Genomic DNA, 25,137 nt, shown 5'->3' with positions numbered 1-25,137 from the left:
TTAGATTCCACATAGACACCACTGGTCTTAGACTCCACATAGACACCACTGGTCTTAGACTCCACATTGACACCACTGATCTTAGACTCCACATAGACACCACTGGTCTTAGACTCCACATAGACACCACTGGTCTTAGATTCCACATAGACACCACTGGTCTTAGACTCCACATAGACACCACTGGTCTTAGATTCCACATAGACACCACTGGTCTTAGATTCCACATAGACACCACTGGTCTTAGACTCCACATAGACACCACTGGTCTTAGATTCCACATAGACACCACTGGTCTTAGACTCCACATAGACACCACTGGTCTTAGACTCCACATTGACACCACTGATCTTAGACTCCACATAGACACCACTGGTCTTAGACTCCACATAGACACCACTGGTCTTAGATTCCACATAGACACCACTGGTCTTAGACTCCACATAGACACCACTGGTCTTAGATTCCACATAGACACCACTGGTCTTAGACCTTTCATATGTTTATTAAACTTAATATAAATTGTGACAAAATGAACAGTGAATTTTTTCAAAGAGAGAATGTAATGTGTTATTTCTGAAACAATCTCCATTATTCATGTTAGCTGATTAATCAATTTACACAGTAATACTCTTATTTAAACACCCCCACACCCAAAAAATAATAATCATGTTTTTTCAATACAATACTCAACAATCCCGATAAAAAGTTCAAATACCATATAGTTCATAATGAATCTCTTTGTGTTAGACATAACCACCAATGACGTCACTGAGAGTTGGGGTCAGATCTTAGTGGCAGTCACTTCAAGGTCACACTCAAGGTGTTAGCTACTGTAACCCAGTGCGTCAACTGATGATGTGCGACAACGCCTTTTGATTGTCAGATCATTTCATAATAATCACATTTGTTGCATTGAATTAAGTGTTCATGAGAGTCTATGATGCACCAGTAGTGCTGGATGTTGGAGCTGCTGAAACGTTGAAAACATCTGGAACAGTAGGAACAATAGGTCAAACAATGGTACTACATACTGTAGAATAAGGGCAACTTAATGGGAAGTTGTGCCCAATTGCCAAAGAGTATTGCTTTACACTATAGACTTACTTCTCCTCCGTATCCGGAAAAATCCCAAACCACTTGACGATGATGTTGCAGCACTTGTGGTCTGAAATGAGAATATAATATAAAACATTCAATACTAGCTTAAAGGTAGTAAACTTCCTGACATGTTCATCACAGTGATAAATACAATGAGTAAGCATAGACAATAGTGTAATAAACCTGTTGTGGCCAGTAACAAATCATTTAGATTTATAACAAGTTATACTTAATTGTAAACATGATCATACTATATTATGCAGCCGTGTGGTTTGAAAAAAGCCCTTACCCTTGTGCGGTTGGAGGACACTTGTGACCTTCCTGTCAGAGCTTCCCGGATCTGAAAGCACAGACAAGGAGTTCATCAAATATATTAATTGTCAGAGCACAGCACATTCCAATATATACAGTAATATGAGGGGTATCAGTAAGTGAGTCAGGAACATACCTTTTTGTCCAAAAGTGTTCCAAATACCAAGATGAACAAACCCTTTGAATGATAACATGGTGAAGGATGGAATTACTATACCAAATGCAGTATATATTTAATTGTAAACATTCATCCAAATCTGAAATTAGTATAACATGCCATTGGGAATTTAATGCATTTAAAAAATATATACATTTCAAGTCAATTACTGAGGACCAGTTATTTACTAGTGTTATTTAACTGAGTTAAATACCTGTAATGAATTGAAGATTGCAAACACAATATGGATTCCTAGATTGTTTGGTGTAGTCATGGTTCCTACTCCTAGTCCCCAGGTAGTACCAAAGAAGGGAGTCAGAATGGCCAGACACCTGGCGATGACCACCAAAGCATTTCTCTCATCTGGCTGAGTAACATCCCCCACACCTCTCCTCAGCATTTTGAACAGAACCACAATCAGGATCAAAAGGTTGATGACCACTATGGTCAGGGCAGGGATCACAAAAGCCAGAAGGGCCTTTGACTCTGTCCAGTTAAGCCAGCAAACCCCATCATTATCTCTGATGTATTGTTTCCCTGGGGCTGTCACTGCGATAGTTATGACAGCAATGATGAGGGGAGCTCCATAGCCCAAAGAAAAACTGAAGGCCAACATTGCTGGTTTAGACATGTGAGAGAACACCATGACAGTCCGGTAGAGCAGCAAAAGGCCTGAGACCAACATCCAGAAAAACAGAGCCAGGTAGAAAAAGTGGATGAAAAATGTTGCTGTGGAACACGCAGGTAGATCTTTTTTTTCATTTTCGGAAATTGCTGCACCAATAATGAACCAAATGTCAGCAATCAGGAGGGAAACGGCGATGTTCACTATAGAGACATGACGCATGTAAGATGTGTTGTTTCCAGTCACAGCATTCCATACCAACATCTCAATGATGAGACACACGACCAAGCAACCCATTGATATGCCAACTCCAATGTAAGTGATAAATTCCAAAGCAACACGCAACACAGCTGGAATGGAAGGCGACATCAAAATGGAGAAGGAGGTCAGATGATTACAGTGACAGGTGACAGTGCCGTTCTTTTCAGACTGCAGTTCACATCCTTTATCATCCCATCCTCCAAGGCCGTCAAAAAGGTTGAAGTTCCAGAAAACACACTGAGGATTGGCCAGTGTCTTGTTCAGTACGTCAAAACGGAACGTCACATTCTTGACTGTGCCATTCACCTTCACCAGAACCACTTTTCCGTTGATGGTGTTGACAGTGTTGTTCGGACTGCTGCTGTTTCTCGCAGGTAAAACATTATCCAAGGAGTCAAATGTTATTATGGTGATTGAATTGAAGGAAGCTTCAGATGCAGGTATGTCTATCAGAACAGACGAGTTTAAATTGAATAAGTTGTTGACTGTGGTTTTGTTTAAAAAAATGCTTGGCGTTTCTATGTCAAAAAAGTCATCGGTAAGGAAATTGGAAATGGTTTCAACGGTGCCCAGAAAGGCTGAGCTTTCGGTTTTGTTGAGGTTGGTGTTTAGAACATCCCAGGAGGCTTTTGCTCCTTTGGAAGTAAGTACACCTGCCGTTTCCAGGAAATTCTAGAGATCAAGATAGAAATCAGAATTAGTACAGGATTACTGAAATCCTAATAAAAATGATGCTGTATGTGCTCTAATTCAACTTTTAAGGGTTTAATAATACATTAGCATTAGAATGCCTTTGAATTTAATTGTTTTAAATTATTTAAAGTGATACTGTTGATGTCAACATACCTTCATCAATGGTTTGTTTATTGGGGTACTTCGGGACACATTTGCAACATTTTTAAGAATATTAACAATAGTAGAAATAGTTGCAGGTGATGCAACTATTCTATCCAGGAGGTTAAATGTGCTGTTGCGGAGTCTTTCCAAAAAGTCTGGAAGACCAGTCCCCACTAAAGCCTGTGTGGATTTAAAGTGATGAAAGACAGATAAAATACAAATGTATTTCAGGATTGATGCTTGACACAGAACTGTAACAAAGAATTACCATCATTACTAAACAATTTTAATACAGAGTATATTTTATATCCAGTGAAAATTGTAAATATGTTAACATACTACCTGAGATAAAGAAAACAGGTTAAGAAATTCTTTTAAGACACAGTTGTCCACACGATTTGAAAACAAGCCATTTCCTTGACAAATGGCAGTCTTCTCACCCACTTCATCTGGTTTGCAGTAAACTACAACTTTTTCATTAACTTGTCCATTGCCAAAGATCGCATCATTCAAGCAGATAAACTCTGATAGAAATGGAATAAGATTTGTGAAATCATGTTGTGAAAAGATTCCTCCACATGCACCTTAAATATATAAATATACAATATTTTATAAAATATTTGGAATTGCAATTTTATAGATATTAAAACTGTAGATTACATGTCATGAATTATGTAATTACATGAAGGCAAATTTAAGTGAAATTCTTGATACAATATTTTTGAAGCACAGCAGACATAAGAAAGTGAACAATTAATCTAAAATCAACTGACATGTACTGCTGCCACAGTTTAAACTGATCTAAATACTTTTCAGGACAAGTAATATCTAACTTGGTCCACCAAATCCACCAAATACTAACCTAATCAAGTACTTACTTATGTTATATCTTTCTCCAAGTGTTGAGACAATATCCGCTTTTGCTTTTGCAATTTCCACATTATCGACAATTGTTGTTATAACAGTAAAATCTGCAATAACACTTCCACTCCTATTCATGTGAGAAAGAAATATCAGAAAACATATCCACAAATGAATAGCATGCATGTGTACATTAGCAAAAATAGCCCATAGATACACTGTATAACATCAACCCCAAGTCCTTTTCATTTTGAAGGGATACTCTTGTCTCTTAGGCGTATACTGAAAATGTATTTATTATATTGGACATTGAGTGCCACAATTTAAATGGTTAGTATTTCAGCTTTGCTTAGCAGCCTTCAATTCGTTACATTTGTGCAACAAGTATTTTAGGGCCCATATATCCCTCAAAATCACTAGGGATTGAAAAGATACATTATACTCAAAGTTGAGAAATTGGCTCAATTAAAGGAGACATTTAGTAGTTGAATATTCAAATTACGAGCACATGAAATGAAGGCTTGAAATAACATAAAATGTAAAAGATTTTGAATAGAGGTAATAACACTGGGGCAGAACTTACTTTAAACGATTTAACTTTGCTGATATGAAGCCTCGCATGTTTCTCTTATATATGTCTACTATCTGTGTGAGACAGTGGATTATTATTCATCAACAGTGACTTAAAATAAAGACTTGAAAACGACATGAAATGAAATCTCTCTGAAGTAAACCAGAAACGTGTTGTAGAATGGATTCATCAAATTAAATGATGGTAACACTTCCAACCTAGTTTCAAGGACTAGACTTAACATACAGATGTAGGGTCTTCATTTTAGCCAGTTTGCTACAGCAGGAAAATAATTATGATTATAATGAATGAACATTTTTGTAAGGGTTTATACAAGTCTGAAATGTTAACGTGTGAAGTAAAAACATTAGAAGCCTTTTCAAACCACAAGTATACTACAAGTTCTCCTGCTACAGGGTGATCAAAATAAGATCCTACTTATATATGTATACATGTAACACTCTAATTAGTATATGCCATATTTGGAATGGTTACATAATGCTGGGTGTACACGACATGACTTTCAAAATCCTAACATCTCTGAGCCTCTCACATTAACAAAGTAGCGTTGCGCACACTAAACAATGTGACACAGATGGGGGGGGGGGGAATACAATATTCTTCACTTGGTTGTGAGGATTCTCTATATCACACTGTCTCGCCAAAACAATGATGTGATGATGTGATTAGATTGTTAACGTTGCTAGAACGAGCTGTGGCTCAAAGTAGCCTCATTACCGTTACCAGTCAGACATTCATGTGTGTCATACAGAGTTAAAATATTTAGCCAATCCATTTTGAATTGAATAACATTGTTTGTGAACTTCAGAGCTGTAACGATTTGACACATTGGCTTTGGTAAAGACAATTTATAAATGCATACTGGTAGTAGTCATCGCACTTGCTCGAGAGTCTACACATTCAGTGTGATGCAACACAACGTCATCATCTTTGGTTTCTTCTCTGGCGAGCTCTCATTGGTTACTGCTGATCACTGTTCTTAAAACTTGTCGTTGCACATCTCACACTACAAGAGCGCTGCAGATTTTGCGCTGATAAAATCAAATGATTGAAAATATTGGGATGTCTGGGACGGCTCAAAGAGGTAGTCCTCAGATTGAGTCTCTGACCGGCTCACATTAAACGAGCGTAGGTGACAGCCGCTTGCCCCGAGTAGGCAACGACTTGGGGATTTTGTCTCCGATCTCAAAAACGTTCCACTGGGCACAGACGTCAATTCAACATCTATTCCACGTTGGTTCAACGTAATTTCACTGAAATGACATGGAAACAACATTTATTCAACATGTGTGTGCCCAGTGGGTTTCCTGGGACAGTTAAATCGGGTCCAAAATCATGTGTAGTGTACACCCAGCTTACAGCAAAGGTTCACCCATTTTGAATGCTTTATTGTTTTTGTGCATCTCTGACTGTTGTTCTATCTATTCCCTGGGTTGTTTCATGTTTATCTGAGTTATTGGCATTCATGTTACGGTTTTCTAGGTGTGATGGAGAGTCGGACCAAAATGCGGCGTGTAGATTACGATCCATGTTTAATAAACCAACGTGAACACAAATCAATAAAAAAACAATAAACACAATGAACGTAACGAAAACCGAAACAGCCTATACTGGTGTAAATAAACACAGAACAGGGACATAAGGAAATCAGGACACTAAGGACAATCACCCACGACATACTCAAATAATATGGCTGCCTAAATATGGTTCCCAATCAGAGACAACGATAAACACCCTGGCCTGACCAAATAAATGAAGACAAAACACAAAATACTTCGACCAGGGCGTGACAGAACCTCCCCCCCAAGGTGCGGACTCCCGGACGCACACCAAAAACCATAGGGGAGGGTCCGGGTGGGCGTCTTAGTCCCTCCTCCTCGCGTCCTTGGATAGTCCACCCTCGCCGCCGACCATGGCCTAGTAGTCCTCACCCAGAAACCCACTGGACTGAGGCAGCTCGGGACTGAGGGGTAGCTCGGGACTGAGGGGAAGCTCAGCACTGAGACGAAGCTCAGCACTGAGAGGAAGCTCAGCACTGAGAGGAACCTCAGCACTGAGAGGATGCCTAGCACTGAGAGGAAGCTCAGCACTGAGCGGAAGCTAAGGCAGGTAGTTGGATCTGGCAGATCCTGGCTGGCTGGCGGTTCTGGCAGATCCTGGCTAACTGGCGGATCTGGAAGAGTTTGGCTGACTGGCGGAACTGGAAGAGTCTGGCTGACTGGCAGACCTGGAAGAGTCTGGCTGACTGGCAGATCTGGAAGGGTCTGGCTGACTGGCGGATCCTGGCAGACTGACGTATCTAGAAGGGTCTGGCTGACTGGCGGATCTGGAAGAGTCTGGCTGACTGGCGGATCTGGAAGAGTCTGGCTGACTGGCAGATCTGGAAGAGTCTGGCTGACTGGCGGATCCTGGCAGACTGACGTATCTGGAAGAGTCTGTCTGACTGGCGGATCTGGAAGAGTCTGGCTGACTGGCGGATCTGGAAGAGTCTGGCTGACTGGCAGATCTGGAAGAGTCTGGCTGACTGGCGGATCTGGAAGAGTCTGGCTGACTGGCGGATCTGGAAGAGTCTGGCTGACTGGCGGCTCTGGCTGCTCCATGCTGACTGGCGGCTCTGGCTGCTCCATGCTGACTGACGGCTCTGGCTGCTCCATACTGACTGACGGCTCTGGCTGCTCCATGCAGACTGGCAGCTTTGGCGGCTTCTTGCAGAATGGCAGCTCTGGCGGCTTCTTGCAGACTGGCAGCTCTGGCAGCTCCATGCAGACCGGCAGCTCTGGCAGCTCCTTGCAGACTGGCAGCTCCTTGCAGACTGGCAGCTCCTTGCAGACTGGCAGCTCTAGCTGCTCCATGCATACTGACAGCTCTGGCTTCTCCATGCAGACCGGCAGCTCTGGCTGCTCCATGCAGACTGGCAGCTCTGGCTGCACCATGCAGACGGGCGCTCTGGCTGCTCCATGCAGACCGACAGCTCTGGCTGCTCCATGCAGACTGACAGCTCCTTGCAGACTGAAATCTCTAGCTGTTCTGTGCATACTGGCAGCTCTGGCTGCTCCATGCAGACCGACAGCTCTGGCTGCTCCATGCAGACTGGCAGCTCTGGCTGTACCATGCAGACGGGCGCTCTGGCTGCTCCATGCAGACTGGCGGCTCTTGCTGCGCTGAACAGGCAGGAGACTCCGGCAGCGCTGTAGAGGCGGAAGGCTCTGGCAGTGATGGACAAGCGGGAGACTCCGGCAGCGCAGGAGAGGAGAAAGGCTCTGGCAGCGCTGAACAGGCGGGAGACTCCGGCAGCGCAGGAGAGGAGGAAGGCTCTGGCAGCGCTGGAGAGGCGAGGCGCACTGTAGTCCTGATGCGTGGTGCTGGCACTGGTGGTACTGGGCCGAGGACACGAGCTGCCACCGGAGGGCTGGTGCATGGAGGTGGTACAGGGTAGACTGGACCGAGGTGGAGTAGCCCGCACTGGGCTATGCAGGCGAACCGGGGACACCGTGCGCAAGGCTGGTGCCATGTAAGCCGGCCCAAGGAGACGCACTGGGGACCAGATGCGTAGAGCCGGCTTCATGGCATTTGGCTCGACGCTCACTCTAGCCCGGCCGATACGCGGAGCTGGAATGTACCGCAAGGGCTATGCACCCGCACTGGAGACACCGTGCGCACCACAGCATAACACGGTGCCTGCCCGGTCTCTCTAGCCCCCCGATAACCACAGGAAGTTGGCGTAGGTCTCCTACCTAGCGTCGCCATACTCCCTGTGAGCCCCCCAATACATTTTTGGGGCTGACTCCCGGGCTTCCTTGCCAACCGTGTTCCCTCATAACGCCGGCTCCTCTCTCCGGCTGCCTCTGCTCTCCTAAGTGCCTCCACCTGTTCCCATGGGAGGCGATCTCTTCCAGACAGTATTTCCTCCCATGTGTAGCAACCCTTGCCATCCAAAACATACTCCCATGTCCATTCCTCATTTTGTTGCTCCTGCTGCCGCTGTTGCTTCTCCTGCTGCTCCTGCCTGTTGACACGCCGCTTGGTCCTGTTGTGGTGGGTGATTCTGTTACGGTTTTCTAGGTGTGATGGAGAGTCGGACCAAAATGCGGCGTGTAGATTACGATCCATGTTTAACCTCTTGAAACTCCCCATCCCGGATCCGGGATTGTGACTAAGCCTCAGGCTCATTAGCATAACGCAACGTTAACGATTTCTGAAAATCGCAAATAAAATTAAAATAATGCGTTTGCTCTCATGCTTAGCCTTTTCTTAACAACACTGTCATCTCAGATTTTCAAAATATGCTTTTGAACCATAGAAATTGACTAATTTGTGTAAGAGTATGCAAAGCTAGCATAGCATTTTGTGTAGCATGTAGCACGCAACATTTTCACAAAAGCCAGATAACCAAATAAATAAAATCATTTACCTTTGAAGAGCTTCTGATGTTTTCAATGAGGAGACTCCCAGCCACATACCAAATGCGCAGTGTTTCCTGAAAGCGTCTGTGTGTAGGAGAAATCGTTCCGTTTTCTACATTGCGCCTGGCTACCGAAACGAACCGAAAATGCAGTCACCTACAATGTGAAACTTTTTCCGGATTAACTACATAATATCGACCGAAACATGGCAAACGTTGTTTGGAATCAATCCTCAAGGTGTTTTTTCACATATCTCTTCATTGACATGCAGTTCGTGGAAGCTTGCTTCTCTCTCTGTGCCCCATGGAAAAATACTGGCAGGTGACTTTTGCGCACCAATTTCGGCGCAGGACACCGGGCGGACACGTGGTAAATGTGGTCTCTTATGGTCAATCTTCCAACGATCTGCCTACAAATACGTCACAATGCTGCAGACACCTTGGGGAAACGACAGAAAGGGCAGACTCATTCCTCTTGCGTTCACAGCCATATAAGGAGATCATGAAAGACAGAGCCTCAAAATCCTTGTCATTTCCTGGATGCCAAGTCATCTTGGTTTTGCCTGAAGCTCACGTTAAAGGGCACGCACAGAGAAGATATTTGTATTTCTGGACACGTCAGAGTGTTTTCTTTCGAACAGTAGCAATTATATGCATAGTCGAGCATCTTTTTGTGACAAAATATCTTGTTTAAAACGGGAACGTTTTTCTTCCAAAAATGAAATAGCGCCACCATAAGTGTAAGAGGTTAATAAACAAACATGAACACGAATCAATACAAAAACAACAAACACAATGAATGTAACAAAAACCGAAACAGTCTATACTGGTGTAAATAAACACAGAACAGGGACATCAGGACACTAAGGACAATCACCCACGACACACTCAAAGAATATGGCTGCCTAAATATGGTTCCCAATCAGAGACAACGATAAACACCTGCCTCTGATTGAGAACCACTTCAGACAGCCATAGACTTAACTAGAACACCACACTAAGCTTCAATCCCAATACAAACACACCACATACAAAAAACCCACGCCACACCCTGGCCTGACCAAATAAATGAAGACAAAACACAAAATTCTTAGACCAGGGCGTGACAATTCAAGCAGACAGAAATATGTCCGGTATGACGTAGCACCATGATAAAATTGCCCTCACTACCATGGAAGTTAATAGGAATATGACTTTCAGATTGCGAAAAAGTCTACAACATATGTCAGATTTCAATACTGGCCGATGTAATAATTTGGGAGGATGTCTTCTCTCGAATGGGCCATTGATCATATTTTTGCGATATTCATACCTCGAGGAATGTGTAATTGTACAGACGTTCTAGCACATTTTCCCTATTGGTCTGCCTCTTTAGTCCAAGGCATTGCATGGTGCTGTTGCCAAAGATATCACATTCACGTTGTCATGCTGCGTCACACGGTTGCTAAGCTAATCATCATGCAATCCCTTCTCAAAGTCAGTGTATATATTGAGAAAAGTGCCTATTTTATTAGAAAGTACGAAATGTCATGATTCATGGGCCCATTGAACGTGTGGCCCATTGACGTAGCATAGGCAACACTTCCCATCACTTCAAAAGTATATCTGCAGGTTAAGCATGTTGAGATTGTATACTCCTAAACTGACAGTGCAGTTTGTTTAGGCGATTTTACAGCTAACTAGCTATGTTACATATTGATAATGTCTTTGGTATTATTGTGTGCACCTACGTTTGCAAGCGAGCTAGCCAGCCAGCCCACAGAGAGTGCATTGCATCGTGGATTTTGTAGTCGACTTGAGCTGCAACAGATTTCTACAATGAGTTTCCATGTTGCTACCAACCTTATTAAAATGCCAAAATTAATCACTTGTTCACGAATATATTGTTCTCATATTTTAGTGTTATTTAACACTGTGACTTTATTTAACACTCTTAATGATTTTATATATTTTTTTCAATTTTCTCCTAAAATGACATACCCAAATCTAACTGTCTCTTGCTCACGACTTGAAGCAAGGATATGCATATTCTTGATAACATTTAAAAGGAAACCCTGACGTTTGTGGAAATGTGAAATGAGTGTAGGAGAGTATAACACAGATCTGATAAAAGATAATACAAACAAAAAAACATGCGTTTGTTTTTTGATTTTTGTTCCATCTTTGAAATGCAAGAGTAAATATTTTCTTGGTTTCTGCCACCAGATGGAAGCAGTGTTTCTGCAAATTTTCACATGGATCCAGTGAAGAACTACATTACTGCACAATATTTTGTATCAAGTCTGCCAGAAGTTTGCTCAAATGTGCCGAATTTGTCAATTGATACATTTTTAAAGCAATGAGTGGTTTTAGGTGGATTTTTCCTTTAAGATAGAGGGGTTGGGTTAAATGCGGGAGACACATTTCAGTTGAAAGCATTCAGTTTAAAGCATTCAGTTGTACAGCTGACTAGGTATTCCCCTTTCCCTTTTCATTTCCCTTTAAACACAGGAGATTGGTCGGGTCATATTCAAATCACATCATCGACAACTTTTGCATTTTAGCTAATTAGCAACTGTGCAACAACTTAATACTTTTTTAGCTACTTTGCAACTACTTAGCATGTTAGATAACCCTTCCCCTCACATTAACCTTAATCTGAACATGAACATGAACGTTAACCTTAAACCTAACATTACCCTAGCTTCGCAAAAATGTGCCAACTAGCCACCGAGCTAATGTTAGCCACAACAAATTGTAATTTGTCACATATCATGTGAATTGTAATTTGTCATATATCACATGAAATTAATAATAGACATCCACAAATTAATACATAAAATATAACATGTATCACACTAAACGGAGTGAGACCTACTTACGTTTACTATGTTACATCTACCCCTAAGTCCAGGTTGTCACTTTACATTACAGCACATGGACATTGTGATAGGGATGAGGGAATATAGTATACTCACAGTTTGATCAATATCTTTGAACATTGCATTATTTACATCATTAAAGATGGGCTCAAATTTGATGTCCATAGTAAATTGAAGGTTCAGTGTGTTTTCTAAAAGATAAACATAACAAAATATAAGAATGCGAAAGTTGAAATTGTTGACTGTTGACTGTTTTGTTGTTTGTACTAGGGCACAGTGGAACAGAAAACAATATATTGAACACATTAGTGTAACTGGAATATTGGTTATGTCAAACTTCTTTCAAACATGTAACAAGGAAATAGGTCAAATTAAATTAGATTATAGATTTGTATACTTGATGTAGTACTGGAGGGTGTCGTTGTAGTTGTTGTAGTTGCTGTTGGCAAAGAGGCACAGTGGAACATAAAAACATGATATATAACACATTGGTGTAACTGGAATATTGGTGATGCCCGACTCAATAATACCACAAGGAAATACCGTAGGTCCAATGAAATGACATTATTGATTTGTTTCTTTGATGTTGTATTGGAGGGGGTTGTTGGAGTTGTTGAACTTGCTGTGGACTGCTTTATTGTTGGCACTAACGCGTAAAAGTATTTATTTTACTGACATTTCTGTGTATCACTGAATGATTGCATTTTGATTAACAGAGTAGTTATGTACAGTAACTATTGTGAGAGAACTTTGTATTTACCTGATTTGTTTGATATTAATACTTAACGAATAGTAAGACATTTTTGTTCTACTAATGCTGTGGGCGTATGATCACTAGAGATAGCTTGAGCTGACAATTGATCTACAGCTAGCATTCCATAGACAAGATGTGGTGGGTGTAATCAAGATAGAGATAGCCTGGAGCAGTAGAACAAAACCATATTCATTCCTTAACATGCTGGCATATGTGAAACTAATCCGGGTTAGGGGTAAAATCAACACCAGGTGCAGATTTTATTTCATTTATTTTACCTTTATTTAACTAGGCAAGTCAAATAAGAACAAATTCTTATTTTCAATGACAGCCTAGGAACAGTGGATTAACTGCCTTGTTCAGGGGCAGAATGACAGATTTGTACCTTGTCAGCTCTGGTATTTGAACTTGCAGCTACGGTGCCGCCCCAAGATAACCACAAGATAAGCCCAAGGTGGCTTACCAGGCACCCAATCTGCCTGGGATGGGTGGAACCAACCATGACTATTTTTAGTGTCAGCTATATAAGAACCAGCAGTTTCTGTGAAGGTTAAGCTCTCTGCAACACACTCAAGAGTGTCGGGTCTACAGTTTCATTATTGCAATAATTAATCAATTAATCAAAATAAAGATTTTAATTAATCAAAATAAAGATTGATTGTTAGAATAATTGTAATTGTCCATTTTTGACACTGTTAGACATATTTTTGACACTGTTACATATATTTGAAATACATCGAATATTGTGTAAAACCAGTACTTGTTTCCTCTTCTACTGGAAAAGTTGTGGTAGCAGAGAAATGTGAGATGATTATGATGCTGGCTGGTTCTCTAATCTGTTTTACAGCTTGTTGGCTTACAGCTGTAGGTCTCAAGTAAATATACAGCTATGGATAACACCATGGCAAGTTGATCTTACTCTAATTAGTACAATAACACTGTTGTTAATTACATTTTCATTAGTAACGGTCTCATACCTGGTGTTGGAGATGGTGTTGTACAAGCCGTCAGATCTATGTGGTAAAGGAGATAGGGGTAAGCTTAGAGTTTAAATGTTGCTGAAAGAATACATAAACATTGATTAAACTAGCACAGTGGAGGTGGAAAGGAAAAGAGTTACTCGTGATTGGCTGACAAAACGGTCCATAAGAAGGAATGGCTTTGATACATCCACAGGAGTCATCATTGATGTTGTCACAGGACCCATAAGAGAGACACTGGTCACATGACCAACCATACTGATCCTCACATCTGCATGTGTTGTTTGGGTAGCATGCTGTGAATGAAAGGAGAGTGGATTGAACATCACCATATCAATGTTTTCTGTGAAACCAACTATTTGAAAATATCTGAACCAGTTGTTGAATATATTTTACAATGCAGGAATTAAAACTCAACTGAGCAACAGCAACAGAAATCTCTTACCAGTAGTGAAGTTCACTTCTGTTACACTTAACACATTGGAGATCAGGACAGGGTAGGTCAGGCCACTCACACTTGCCCTAAGTACATCTATCAATGTAGCTGAAATATCTGTCATGTCCAACTCAATTTCAAGAATTTCCCCATAAGTGGTTGACGGCTCTATGGAAAATTACAATTGAATAAATCATGACAAGCATGTCTATTATTTTCAGTAAATGTAATCTACTGCTTGAGTAACTTCTTGGAATACCTGCTGTAGTAGTTGGACTTGGACAAGCAGTAAGATCTGTTGGGATTAGGTAAAAGACGTGTCACCAAGAAGAATTACGCAGCTGGGAGACGTTGCCAAAAACAACTACATACAACTACAACAACAGGTACAATGTCAAACACCAAGTGGAAGTAAGAATCAAATAGTTACTTGTGATTGGCTGACAGAACTTCCCATCAGAAGGATAGTCATTGAGACATCCACATGTTTTGCCATCAACGATCTCATCACAGGACACATTGGAGGAACACTGGTCACATGACCAACTATACTGGTCCTCACATCTGCACCTGAATCCACTGGGGTCTGAGGAGCATTCTGTGAATTGAGGGGAAGTGGATTGAACATCCTCAACATGGAGATACAGCGGTTTCTTCTGAGACCAACAACGTCCAAGTTAGTTTTTTAAATACACCCTTCACTAACACATGAGCCCTGTAGGTCTTGAACCTTTTATAAAATGAAGAAAAAAAGAACAATTAAAAACTCTTACCGGTAGTAATGTTTATGTCTGTTACATTTAACACACTGGAGATCAGGATGGGGTAGGTTACACTTTTCACATGGGACTTTAGGTAATGTATGATTTCAAGTGGAATATTATAGACGTCAAACTCAACTTCACCAACTTTCTCATAGATGGTTGTTGTCACTGTGGAAACAATTAAATTCAAGAGATCTTTATGGTCCCCGAAGGACAATTCTTGTTGACCATAAAAATAAATGTATATACATAAAAACATGCACACAGCAAATATTCCGCACAGAGCAAATGTCCTCCACAAAGCAAATATCCAATGGCAAAGAGCAGTGACATAAATAGCGACGTTAGTTTCTAAACAAATTGTTATATTTGTTCTGGATTTGTGTGAGAAAAAAAATCTATTTTCTAGGGTCTATTTTTTATTTATTTAACCAGGCAAGTCAGTTAAGAACAAATTCTTATTTTCAATGACGGCCTAGGAACAGTGGGTTAACTGCCTGTTCAGTGGCAGAACGACAGAATTGTACTTTGTCCGCTCAGGGGGTTTGAACTCACAACCTTCCGGTTACTAGTCCAACGCTCTAAACACTAGGCTACCCTGCCACCCCAGGGTGCCTTCAATGTTACGCTCGTCATTTGAATGAGGAGACCAAGGTGCAGCATGGTAGGCGAACATCTTTCTTGATTAGATGAACACCATAAAAAAAAATATATATATAAACGAACGTAATGTTCTGCAGGCTACACAGTAACTATACAAAAATCAAGATCCCACAAACTAAGGTGGGCAAAAGGCTGCCTAAGTATGATCCCCAATCAGAGACAACGATAGACAGCTGCCTCTGATTGGGAACCATACCAGGCCAAACAAAGAAATTGGAAAACTAGATTGCCCACCCTAGTCACACCCTGACCTAACCAAAATAGAGAATTTAAAGGATCTCTAAGGTCAGAGCGTGACATTCAAGCACACTTGGGGGCGGAAACGTAGGTTGAGCAGACCAAGTGAAAACGAAACAAAACAGCTGACTCACCCTCTCGCTTTTCTCTAGAAGGAACTTGTGATCCATCAGTGGGTGATTCCTGGAAAAGATAGATTTAATGCGTCAAATGAAGTAAGTGTTTTAACACTCAAAGTCCCCTTATCTATTGAATTGGTAGATACACAGGGATGTGCACTGTTATTACAATGTGGATACAGTTACACAACTGTGCTGTTTGTGTAATTATAATGTATACATGCTGTAGTTGCACCAGTGGAACGAACAAACAAATCTGTTTTGAAACATATTATATTAATAGTGATACACCTAAAGATATGTAGCTCAAACAATATTGTAGTTCTCAGACATTGCTAAATATTGCCTTGTGAACATGTTTTGAAGTGTTTGAAGTTTATTTACTGGCCTCTTACCTCTGATGTTACATTTGGAGTTTCCAAGCAATCTTGCTTTTCCAGACTAGAGCAAAATACCAAGAGGACTAAGTACCAAACTGTCTTTGGTGAGGCCATATCTGTATGAATATAGCATCAGATAAACAAAACAAAACATCATACAGTCAGTATTACATATTTGAGATGTTTTCCCCCAATGGAACACCAGATGGTGTACAGATTGTGAGATAGCATGGTTGCAAAACAAATTATACAATAAAACACAACTAAATAAGCACCAATTATGGTGACAGCTGAGGTATTTATGGGCTGTTTTCTTAATTATGTTACTTATTAATATTCATTAACCTGATTGGAATGCTAAGAAGAACATGTTTGCAGTCTGATGAAGAAGGAAACATATGACTGACCAAATGGTTGGTCACGTCTCTGCTGCATTTTGGTGAATATATTAACTTATCTTTTCTGTACATACTGATCCAATCGCAATAAATGCAGTTTAATCTGAACTTCATGTTCAAAATGACGCACATAGCATGCACTCCTGGATCTGTATACTACATATGTACATATAAGAGATGAGAAAGATGACTTATTATGATAATTGTGACACAGTGTGAAAGGTCACACTTACAAACGAACTCAATCAAATCATTTACATCATTTCAACATAAAATGTGTACAATTATAATCTTACCCCTCCAACTCTCTCAATTGACTTCTCATGGAAGAGCAAAACGGTTTCTGTGTGTCTCTTGCCAATTTCCCACTGTACTCTGATTCAGAAAGGTTGGGTTTTTACGGAAGAGACATTTCAGTTGAATGTATTGAGTTGTACAACTGACTAGTTATCTTCCATATCCCTTTCGCTATCCACATTCCACATTCCACATCAAAACATGTCATTAAAGATAATAAAGGCACTCACTGTGTAAGACACCTGCTTGACAGGTTTAGGCGTCTCTTCTTTGTCATTGAACTGTGAGAGCATAGTTGAGTTGAGTCAGAATCTTGATTAGAATCCAAAAATGTGATCATATTACTCCAGTGCTAGCCTGATCGGGGGGGGGGGGGGGGTGAAAGGGAGGTTGAATTAGGGACGTGACTACAGGTTTGGCGTATTTCGAGGTGTTAATAGCAAGAGGGGACTGGGGGGACACATTGATATATGGGAGAGTGGTGAAAGAATTAGGCTGCTTTCCAATACCCTTCATCCAGAAGTGCCTCACCATTTTTTTACTTTTATTTAATTAGGCAAATAAGTTCAGAACAAATTCTTATTTACAATGACGACGGCCTGCTAAAAGACAAAAGGCCTTGTTTAAAAGCATTGGATTGGTGCAAGCATAATGGGGAGACATTCCACCCCAGCACAAGACCACTGGACAACCCCAGGCCAATTGTTTACTTTCCTAACCCTCTGTATTATTTGAATATTGTGAAAAAAAGAATCAACAATTCACCACCTAAAACACAACAGAGTAAAATCATGTTTAGTTAGTGTACTGCAAATGGCATTTTATCGGCACAGAAGTAATACTGTGTAATACTGCTCAAATGTTTTCAGTTGAATTACACTACTGACCTTTATTTTTTATATTTTCTACATTGTAGAATAATAGTGAAGACATCACAACTATGAAATAACACATATAGAATCATGTAGTAACAAAAAAAGTGTTACACAAATAAAAACGTATTTTATATGTGAGAATCTTCAAATAGCCACCCTTTGCCTTGATGACAGCTGTGCACACTCTTGGCATTCTCTCAACCAGCTTCACCTGGAATGCTTTTCCAACAGTCTTGAAGGAGTTCCCACATATGCAGAGAACTTATTGGCTGTTTTTCCTTCACTCTGCAGTCCGACAAACCATCTCAATTTGGTTAAGATCGGGGGATTTTGGAGGCCAGGTCATCCGATGCAGCACTGCATCACTCTCCTTCTTATTAAAATAGCCCTACACAGCCTGGAAGTGTGTTGGTCATTGTCCTGTTGTAAAACAAATGATAGTCCCACTAAGTACAAACCAGATGGGATGGCATATCACTGCAGAATGCTGTGGTAGCCATGCTGGTTAAGTGTGCCTTGAATTCTAAATAAATCACAAACACCAACAAAGCACCTCCACACCATAACACCTCCTCCTCCATGCTTCACAGTGGGAAATACACATGCAGAGATCTTCCGTTCACCGACACCGCACCTCGCAAAGACACAGCAGTTGTAACCAAAAATCTACAATTTGGACTCTAGCCCAAAAGATACATTTTCACCCGTCTAATGTCCATTGCTCGTGTTTCTTGGACCAAGCAAGTCTCTTCTTATTATTGGTGTCCTTTAGTAGTGGTTTCTTTGCAGCAATTCGACCACGAAGGCCGGATTCACACAGTCTCCTCTGAACAGTTGATGTTGAGGTGTGTCTGTTACTTGAACTCTGTGAAGCATTTATTTGGGCTGCAATTTCAGAGGCTGGTAAATCTAATGAACTTATTGTAGCAGTCCTATGTGTAGCTGCTGTAGGGAGTCAGGCGCAGGACAGCAGATATGTGTAAAGTACTTTACTCAAAAATTACAAAATTACAAAGCAACAATGATAGCCCACAAACACGGACCGAATTACAAAAGCAATCCCTCACGAACACAACATGGGGAACAGAGGGTTAAATAATAAACAAGTAATTGGTTGAGTGAAGCCAGGTATGATAAGATAAAGACAGAACAAATGGAAAATGAAAAGTGGATCGGCGGTGGATAGAAAGCTGGTGACGTCGACCACCGAACGCCGCCCGAACAAGGAGAGGGACCAACTTCGGTGGAAGTTGCGACAGTACCCCCACCCCTTGACGCGTGGCTCCAGCAGTGTGCCGAAACCGACCTCGGGGACGACCCGGAGGACGAGGCGCAGGACGATCTGGATGGAGACGGTGGAAATCGCGCAGCAACGAAGGGTCCAAGACGTCCTCCACCAGCACCCAGCATCTCTCCTCCGGACCGTACCCCTCCCAATCCACGAGGTACTGAAGGCCCCTCGCCCGATGCCTCGAGTCCAGGATGGCTCGAACAGCATACGCCGGGCCCCCTCGATGTCCAGAGGGGGCGGAGGAACCTCCCGCACCTCGGCTTCCTGGAGTGGACCAGCCACCACTGGCCTAAGGAGAGATACATGGAACGAGGGATTAATACGATAATCTGGGGGAAGCTGTAACCTGTAGCATACCTCTTTCAGTCTCCTCAGAACCTTTTGACCCAGGTTCCGGTAGGGCAGGCGGAGGGGCAGGTTTCGGGTCGAGGTCTCTTCGTGGCATCCCAGGTCTCCTCCAAGCGCTTGAACCATTCGTCCACCCAGGGGCATCGATCTGGCTCTGATGCCACGGTGCCAGATCCGGCTGATAACCCAGTACGCACTGGAAAGGAGAGGGGTTAGTGGAGGAGTGGCGGAGTGAGTTTTGGGCCATCTCTGCCCAGGGGATGAACACCGCCCACTCCCCCGGCCGGTCCTGGCAATATGACCACAGAAACCTACCCACATCCTGGTTCACTCTCTCCACCTGCCCGTTACTCTTGGGGTAAAAACCTGAGGTGAGGCTGACTGAAAACCCCAGACGTTCTATGAATGCTCTCCAGACCCTGGAAGTGAACTGGGGAACCCGATCAGAAACTATGTCCTCAGGGACCCCGTAGTGCCAGAAGACGTGAGTGAATAGGGCCTTCGCAGTCTGTAGGGCCGTAGGGAGACCGGGCAAAGGGAGGAGACAGCAGGCCTTAGAAAACCGATCCACAATAACCTGGATCATGGTGTTGCCCTGTGAGCGAGGAAGATCCGTCAGGAAGTCCACCGACAGGTGCGACTACGGCCGTTGTGGAACGGGTAGGGATTGTAACTTCCCTCTGGGCAGGTGCCTGGGAGCCTTGCACTGGGTGCACACCGAGCAGGAGGAAACTGAAAACCTCACATCCTTGGTCAAGGTGGGCCACCAGTATTTCCCACTAAGGCAATGCACCATCCGACCGATGCCAGAATGACCAGAGGTGGGTGACGAATGGGCCCAAAAGATCAAACGGTCGCGGACAGCAGACGGAACGTACAAGAGCCCAGCTGAACACAGGGGGGGAGTTGGCTCTGTGCGTAACACCGCTCGATGTCCGCGTCCAGCTCCCACACCACCGGTGCCACCAGGCAAGAAGCTGGAAGTATGGGAGTGTGATCCATGGACCGCTCATCTGTGTCATAAATCCGGGACAGTGCGTCTGCCTTAGCGTTCTGGGAACCTGGTTTGTAGGACAGGGTGAAAACAAAACGGGTAAAGAACATAGCCCCCCTTATCTGGCGAGGGTTCAGTCTCCCCGCCGCCCGGATGTACTCCAGATTGCGGTGATCAGTCCAGATAAGAAAAGGGTGTTTTAGCCCCCTCAAGCCAATGTCTCCACGCCTTCAGAGCCTTGACAACAGCCAACAGCTCCCGGTCCCCCACATCATAGTTTCGCTCCGCCGGGCTGAGCTTCTTCGAAAAGAAAGCACAGGGGCGGAGCTTTGGTGGCATGCCCGAGCGCTGAGAGAGCACGGCTCCTATCCCAGCCACGGACTCGTCCACCTCCACTAGGAACGCCAAAGAGTTTACATACACTCAATTAGTATTTGGTAGCATTGCCTTTAAATTGCATCTTAACCTCTTGAAACTCTGGGGGCGCTATTTCATTTTTGGATGAAAAACGTTCCCGTTTTAAACAAGATATTTTGTCACAAAAAGATGCTCGACTATGCATATAACTGATAGCTTTGGAAAGAAAACACTCTGACGTTTCCAGAACTGCAAAGATATTCTCTGTGCGTGCCCTAGAACGTGAGCTACAGGCAAAACCAAGATGAAACGGCATCCAGGAAATCAGCAGGATTTTTGAGGCTCCGTTTTCCATTGTCTCCTTATATGGCTGTGAATGCGAGAGGAATGAGCCTGCCCTTTCTGTTGTTTCCCCAAGGTGTCTGCAGCATTGTGACGTATTTGTAGGCATATCATTGGAAGATTGGCCATAAGAGACCACATTTACCAGGTGTCCGCCCGGTGTCCTGCGCCGAAATTGGTGCGCACACCTCAGCTGCAAGTATTTTTCCATGGAATTCAGAGAAGAAAGCAGGCTTCCACGAACGATATATCAATGAAGAGATATGTGAAAAAACACCTTGAGGATTGATACGAAACAACGTTTGCCATGTTTCGGTCGATATTATGGAGTTAATTCGGAAAAGTTTGACGTTGTTGGTGACTGAATTTTCGGTTCGTTTCGGTAGCCAAATGTGATGTACAAAACGGAGCGATTTCTCCTACACAAAGACTCTTTCAGGAAAAACTGAACATTTGCTATGTAACTGAGAGTCTCCTCATTGAAAACATCCGAAGCTCTTCAAAGGTAAATGATTTTATTTATTTGGTTATCTGGTTTTTGTGAAAATGTTGCGTGCTAAATGCTACTCAAAATGCTAAGCTAGCTTAGCATACTCTTACACAAATTAGTGAATTGCTATGGTTCAAGGGCATATTTTGAAAATCTGAGATGACAGTGTTGTTAAGAAAAGGCTAAGCTTGAGAGCAGGCGCATTATTTTCAATTTATTTGCGATTTTCAGAAATCGTTAACGTTGCGTTATGCTAATGAGCCTGAGGCTTTATTCACGATCCCGGATCCGGGATGGGGAGTATCAAGACTTGGGTCAAATGTTTCGGGTAGCCTTCCACAAACTTCCCACAATAAGTTAGGTGAATTTTGGCCCTTTCCTCCTGACAGAGCTTGTGTAACTGAGTCAGGTTTGTAGGCCTCCTTGCTCGCACACGCTTTTTCAGTTCGGCCCAAATATTTTCTATAGGATTGAGGTCAAGGCTTTGTGATGGCCACTCCTATACCTTGACTTTGATATAGGACTCGTTTTACTGTGGATATAGATACTTTTGTACCTGTTTCCTCCAGCATCTTCACAAGGTCCTTTGCTGTTGTTCTGAGATTGATTTGCACTTTTCGCACCAAAGTACGTTCATCTCCAGGTGACAAAAAGCGTCTCCTTCCTGAGCGGCATGATGGCCGAGTGGTCCCATGGTGTTTATACTTGCGTACTATTGTTTGTACAGATGAACGTGGTACCTTCAGGCGTTTGGAAATTGCTCCCAAGGATGAACCAGACCTGTGGAGGTCTACAAAAACAATTCTTAGGTCTTGGCTGATATCTTTTGATTTTCTCATGATGTCAAGCAAATAGGTACTTTGAATTTGAAGGTAGGCCTTGAAATACATCCACAGGTACACCTCCAATTGACTGAAATTATGTCAATTACCCTATCAGAAACTTCTAAAGCCATGCCATCATTTTATGGAATTTTCCAAGCTGTATGAAGGCACAGTCAACTTAGTTTAAACTTCTGACACACTGGAATTGTCCTACAGTAAGTTAAATAATCTGTCTGTAAACAATTGTTGGAAAAATTAATTGTGTCATGCACAAAGTAGATGTCCTAACCGACTTGCCAAAACTATAGTTTATTTGTCACGTCCTGACCTTAGTTCCTTTTTTTATGTCTCTATTTTAGTTTGGTCAGGGCATTCTAGGTTTTGTATTTCTGGTTTTGGCCTGGTAATGTTCCCAATCAGAGGCAGCTGTCAATCATTGTCTCTGATTGAGAACCATACTTAGGCAGCCTGTTTTCATCAGAAGAAGAGGAAGACAATCGTTACATTGTTAACAAAAAATTTGTGGAGTGGTTGAAAAACAAGTTTTAATTACTCCAACCTAAGTGTATGTAAACTTCTGACTTCAGCTGTAACTAATTATGTGGCTTCTGAAGGTAATTGGTCGCACCAGATTTTATTTAGGGGCTTCATAGCAAAGGGGGTGAATACAGTCACCACTTTTCTATTTTATATTTTTTCGATTTATTTTTTTCATTTCACTTCACCAATTTAGACTATTTTGTGTATTCCCATTACATGAAATCCAAATAAAAATCTATTCAAATTACAGGTTGTAATGCAACAAAATAGGAAAAACGCTAAGTGGGATGAATACTTTTGCAAGGCTCTGTATGGCGTTGTGTGGACGAGCGGTTTGCTGATGTCAAGCACTCATGGTGAAGGTGGGCTTATGTTATTGTCAGGCAATATGTGTATAGGTTGCAGGGAAGTCAGGCGCAGGAGAGTCAAACGGTCTTTTAATAAAGTCCAAGTAACATGCTCCATAACACTAAATAGACAAATGAACAATAAAATAAATATGGGTACAAAGACCTGACGCGCACCTATACAAAAACAATAACAATAAACAATCTCTCACAAAAACATGAGGGGAAACAGAGGGTTAAATACACAACAGGTAATGAATGGGATTGAAAACAGGTGTGTGGGAAGACAAGACAAAACCAAAGGAAAATGAAAAATGGATCAATGATGGCTAGAAGACCGGTGACGTCGAACGCCGAGCACCGCCCGAACAACGAGAGGCAACAACTTCGGCAGATGGACAGGCATAAGCTACGGACAACGAACAGAATTGCATTTTATTGATGGCAATTTGAATGCACAGAAATAATGAGACAAGATCCTGAGGCCCATTTTTAAAGCTATCTGTGACCAACAGATGCATATCTAAACTCAGCAAAAAAAGAAACGGACCCTTTTAAGGACCATGTCTTTCAAATATAATTCGTAAAAATCCAAATAACTTCACAGATATTCATTGTAAAGGGTTTAAACTCTGTTTCCCTTTCTTGTTCAATGAACCATAAACAAATAATGAACATGCACCTGTGGAACGGTCGTTAAGACACTAACAGCTTACATACGGTAGGCAATTAAGGTCACAGTTATGAAAACTTAGGACACTAAAGAGGCCTTTCTATTGACTCTGAAAAACACCAAAAGAAAGATACCCAGTGTCCCTGCTCATCTGTGTCAGCATGCCTTAGGCATGCTGCAAGGAGGCACGAGGACTGCAGATGTGGCCAGGGCAATAAATTGCAATGTCTGTACTGTGAGACGCCTAAGACAAAGCTACAGGGAGACAGGACGGACAGCTGATCGTCCTCGCAGTGGCAGACCACGTGTAACAACACCTGCACAGGATCGGTACATCTGAACATCTCACCTGTGGGACAGATACAGGATGGCAACAACAACTGCCCGAGTTACACCAGGAATGCACAATCCCTCCACCAGTGCTCAGACTGTCCGCAATAGGCTGAGAGAGGCTTTCCTGAGGGCCTGTAGGCCTGTTGAAAGGCAGGTCCTCACCGGACATGGTGAAATCCGAACAAGGGTAGCATTCCAGAGGGACATCGGAGACTGTAACGTTCTTTGCTTCACAGAAACGTGGCTCACTGGAGAGACGCTCTCGGTGGCGGTGCAGCCAGTGGGTTTCTCCACGCATCGCGCCGACAGAAACAAACACCTTTCTGGTAAGAAGGGTGGCGGCTAGGGCCATTCCCCCCAGAAATGTCCGGGAACTTGCAGGTGCCTGGTGGAAGAGTGGGGTAACATCTCACAGCAAGAACTGGCAAATATGGTGCAGTCTATGAGGAGGAGATGCACGGCAGTACTTAATGCAGCTGGTGGCCTCATCAGATACTGACTGTTACTTTGATTTTGACACCCCCTTTGTTCAGGGACACATTATTCCATTTCTGTTAGTCACATGTCTGTGGAACTTGTTCAGTTTATGTCTCAGTTGTTGAATCTTGTTATGTTCATACAAATATTTACACATGTTAACCTCTTTGAACTCTAGGGGCAGTATTTCATTTTTGGATAAAAACACG

The 25,137-nt window shown here is 42.4% G+C and overlaps 1 protein-coding gene across 1 annotated transcript; it reads right to left on the bottom strand.

Moving 5' to 3' along the window:
* Positions 1-484: 484 nt before the first annotated feature.
* On the bottom strand, positions 485-17,186 carry LOC135557646 (adhesion G protein-coupled receptor F5-like). Its single transcript, XM_064991122.1, has 20 exons — positions 17,037-17,186; positions 16,358-16,458; positions 15,978-16,026; positions 14,953-15,111; positions 14,610-14,777; positions 14,439-14,474; positions 14,189-14,347; positions 13,884-14,039; positions 13,741-13,776; positions 12,407-12,448; positions 12,106-12,200; positions 4,738-4,799; positions 4,172-4,284; positions 3,636-3,817; positions 3,303-3,473; positions 1,785-3,128; positions 1,550-1,591; positions 1,391-1,441; positions 1,108-1,168; positions 485-991 (listed from the first exon to the last, which is right to left on the bottom strand). The coding sequence occupies exons 2-20, from the start codon at positions 16,454-16,456 to the stop codon at positions 939-941; spliced, it is 3,078 nt and encodes a 1,025-aa protein (XP_064847194.1). The 5' UTR covers positions 16,457-16,458; positions 17,037-17,186; the 3' UTR covers positions 485-938.
* Positions 17,187-25,137: the final 7,951 nt, after the last annotated feature.

This window comes from Oncorhynchus masou, chromosome 16, assembly GCF_036934945.1.
Source record: "Oncorhynchus masou masou isolate Uvic2021 chromosome 16, UVic_Omas_1.1, whole genome shotgun sequence".
Classification (NCBI taxonomy): Eukaryota; Metazoa; Chordata; class Actinopteri; order Salmoniformes; family Salmonidae; genus Oncorhynchus; species Oncorhynchus masou.
The sequence above is the reverse complement of the archived record's forward strand: the minus strand, read 5'-3'. Positions and strand labels throughout refer to the sequence as shown.

Excerpts from the sequence above, each read along its gene's own strand:
- LOC135557646 (XM_064991122.1), bottom strand. The coding sequence starts at position 16,456 with ATGGCCTCACCAAAGACAGTTTGGTACTTAGTCCTCTTGGTATTTTGC. Across the intron at positions 4,285-4,737 it reads GCAAAGTTAAATCGTTTAAA|GAGTGGAAGTGTTATTGCAG; the intron begins GTAAGTTCTGCC and ends TCACATGAATAG. Across the intron at positions 1,592-1,784 it reads CAATCTTCAATTCATTACAG|GGTTTGTTCATCTTGGTATT; the intron begins GTATTTAACTCA and ends TATCATTCAAAG.